At 42.0% G+C, this 3204-nt stretch overlaps 1 protein-coding gene across 1 annotated transcript in view; it reads left to right on the top strand.

The window, feature by feature from the left end:
* Nucleotides 1-3204, top strand: part of LOC107677667 (ephrin type-B receptor 4-like) — a gene marked incomplete at its 3' end in the record, with an annotated part of 22571 nt that overhangs the window by 15195 nt on the left and 4172 nt on the right. The window contains exons 8-12 of the mRNA XM_016472664.1: nucleotides 96-255; nucleotides 406-505; nucleotides 1315-1376; nucleotides 2561-2674; nucleotides 2839-3086. Of these exons, the coding sequence (XP_016328150.1) occupies nucleotides 96-255; nucleotides 406-505; nucleotides 1315-1376; nucleotides 2561-2674; nucleotides 2839-3086 (684 nt within the window). The remainder of the gene's footprint in view (nucleotides 1-95; nucleotides 256-405; nucleotides 506-1314; nucleotides 1377-2560; nucleotides 2675-2838; nucleotides 3087-3204) is intronic.

The raw sequence follows: 3204 nt of genomic DNA, 5'->3' as shown, positions 1-3204 counted from the left end.
GAAACAGACAGACAAGTGTGTGTGTGTGTGTGTGTGTGTGTGTGTGTGTGTGTGTGTGTTCCACCTGTGCCTGACCCCTGACCTGTGTGCTGTAGGATCAGGATGACGGATGGCAGTACATCAGCAGTAAAAGCAACTCGGTGGTTCTGAACGATCTGACCCGTGCGTCACAGTACCAGGTGCAGGTCAGAGCCAGAACCGCAGCGGGATACGGACACTTCAGCCCCGCCGCCAACATCAGCACACTACCTGACGGTACACTCACACACACACACACTCACTCACACACACTCACTCTCACACACACACACACACACACACACAGATACACTCACACACACAGACACACACACTGATACACACACACTCGCGTCTCATATCAATCTAACAGTGCGTCTCTCTCAGATGAAGAATCTCCATCGCGGCTGTTGCTCACTGGTGTGCTGGTCACTATAGGACTGCTCATTCTCATCACCGTGGTGATCGTTGCCGTGTTCTGCTTCAGGTGAGATCTGATTGGTGCTTGAATGAGGGGGCGGGGCCTGGGCCTTTTTGTTTAAAAGAACTATGTGCACTCACTATGTAGAAACAAACTGCCTTATATCAAACCAGACGTGTGTGAGTGTGTGTCTGTGTATCAGTGTGTGTGTATGTGTGTGTGTGTGTGTGTGTGTGTGCTCCTGGGGGTCAGATTCATTGTTCCAGTAAGAGTCTGTTTGGAGACAGCACTGGGTGGACACATCCTGTTCCCTTCACACACACACGTTCTTTTTTTTCTTTTGTCAAAGGTAAGACTAGTTGACAAATAAAGTAAATACTATTATGTATACAAATAAAGGAAATAATAAAATTTATATATATTATTTTTAAATAAATAAATATTATTTACTGTACATGTCAGTCATTTTTACCTCAGAACGGACAGGTTTATGTAATTTCTACAGACGGTATCATTTGTCCAGTCTGTTTTCTGATGACATCACTGCTGCTAACAACACATCGCTATCAAACTACATCTGGCACACACATACACACACACACGCAGACGCTCGAGGTCATGTGACACGAGTGTGTGTGTGTGTGTGTGTGTGTGTGTGTGTGTGAGGCTCGTAAAGAGAGAGTGAACAGCTGCAGGGTCTCTCACACAACAGACAGAAACTCAGACGAGTCATGAGAGAGGAATTCTGTCAAACAAACACACACACAGCTCTGTGTAATCCAGTCACACGTAAACACAGAGTCAGTCTGTCCATCTAAACACGTGTGTGTGTGTGTGTGTGTGTGTGTGTGTGTGTGTGTGTGTGTGTGTCTCAGGCGCTCCAGCCGCACACGGTATCCGGACCCGGATAAGAGCTGCCAGTTCCTGATGGGTCAGGGTGAGTGTGACGTCCTCTGATTAGGAATGTGTTATACCGCGGTAAATCTGTCAGCACTCACCGCTGGTTTGTGTTGTTTACATGTGAGAGTGATGCAGACACATGAGCGATCGTGACGCCACCAGAGAAACATGTTATTAGAGTTAACATGAGTTTAGTTGTTTACTGTTGCCAGGCAACGGCCTGATGCATTGCTGCGGATTGCTCGTCAGCAACAGAAAATGTGCTTCATGTGGTGACATTTACATGACCTGTTTGTATTATTATTTTGACTAAACTCAAAAATATGAATTAATGTCAGTAAACTCACCTGATAACATAAGGTCAATAATATATACTTATAATAAATAAAATAAATAGTTTGCATATTATTTTCAGTTGACAAATAAAGTAAATAATTGAATTTTATATCATGAAATATTATTTATGATTGACAAATAGTAAATTGACTAAAACTTGCTTAAGTCTAAGCCAGCCAGAACTAAATGGCCACTAAAATCAGTCTGTTTGTAGGTTTATCTCAAGATTTGGTATTGCAGTGCATCCTGAAAATCCAAACCACTTCAAACCAGGGATATTATCGTTAACTAAAACTAACTAAAATGAAAACCATAAAAACATTGTCATTACATGGAATAAAATAAACATTAACTGAAAAAATATATGTATAAAAATAACAAAAAAACTTAAATTCCTTTTATTTCAGCTGTATACCAAGACAGTTTCATTTAGTTTAAGTTGAAGTACTGAAATAACTTAAATTAAAACTTAATAAAAACTATTTTAAATATATACATTTTTTTTTACGATACCGGTTAAGAGTCTTTAAATTATAAACAAGTTGTTACTGTTTTTTTTCTGTATCTAAATAGTTATTAATTTTTAGTTATTTAATACATCAACTTAAACTAAATGAAAATTACATGTTTCTTTGGCAACTAGCTGAAATAAGTTTTTAAATATTTTACTTAATGTCCTTTAACTTTTTTTTTTTAAGTAACAAACATGTTTTGCATTTACGTTTATTCATTAATCAGGCTTTTTATCCAAAGCGACTTACAAATGAGGAACACAACAAGCAGTTCATCATAAAGAGACAAATAACCCTGAGAAAAGCTCATACGGTTTCAGACATTGTTCAGATGTTTTGTTGTGGTTGTGGTTTAATTGTGTGTTTCTCACAGGGGTTAAAGTGTACATCGATCCGTTCACATACGAGGATCCGAACGAGGCGGTGAGGGAGTTCGCTAAAGAGATCGACGTGTCGTTTGTGAAGATCGAGGAGGTGATCGGTGCCGGTGAGAACCGTGTGTGTGATTGTTGAGCACAGGTGTGGCGCGGGGCTCGTGTTTCTGCGTCAACAGCAGTAATATGGGCCACACATACCTGATGAAAGCACTGCTCACGTTACGCTATTGTGTGTGTGTGAATCTGATAGTCTTCATATGTGATGTGTGTGCAGGTGAGTTCGGTGAGGTGTGTCGCGGCCGGCTCAAGGTTCCCGGGAAGAAAGAGAACTATGTGGCCATTAAGACCCTGAAGGGCGGCTACACAGACAAGCAGAGGCGGGACTTCCTGTCTGAGGCGTCAATCATGGGTCAGTTCCACCATCCCAACATCATTCACCTGGAGGGAGTGATCACAGCTTCCTGTCCCGTGATGATTCTGACCGAGTACATGGAGAACGGGGCACTGGACTCCTTCCTGCGGGTCAGTACCTGTCTGTCTGTCTGATGTCGGGTTAGATGAGTCGCCCGCTCTGACCCGTCTCTCTCTCTGTCTGTCTGATGTCGGGTCAGATGTGTCGCCCGCTCTGACCCCTCTCTCT

The sequence above is a fragment of the Sinocyclocheilus anshuiensis genome, unplaced genomic scaffold (assembly GCF_001515605.1).
Source record: "Sinocyclocheilus anshuiensis isolate Anshui unplaced genomic scaffold, SAMN03320099.WGS_v1.1 scaffold841, whole genome shotgun sequence".
In the NCBI taxonomy this organism is placed as follows: domain Eukaryota; kingdom Metazoa; phylum Chordata; class Actinopteri; order Cypriniformes; family Cyprinidae; genus Sinocyclocheilus; species Sinocyclocheilus anshuiensis.
The sequence above is the reverse complement of the archived record's forward strand: the minus strand, read 5'-3'. Positions and strand labels throughout refer to the sequence as shown.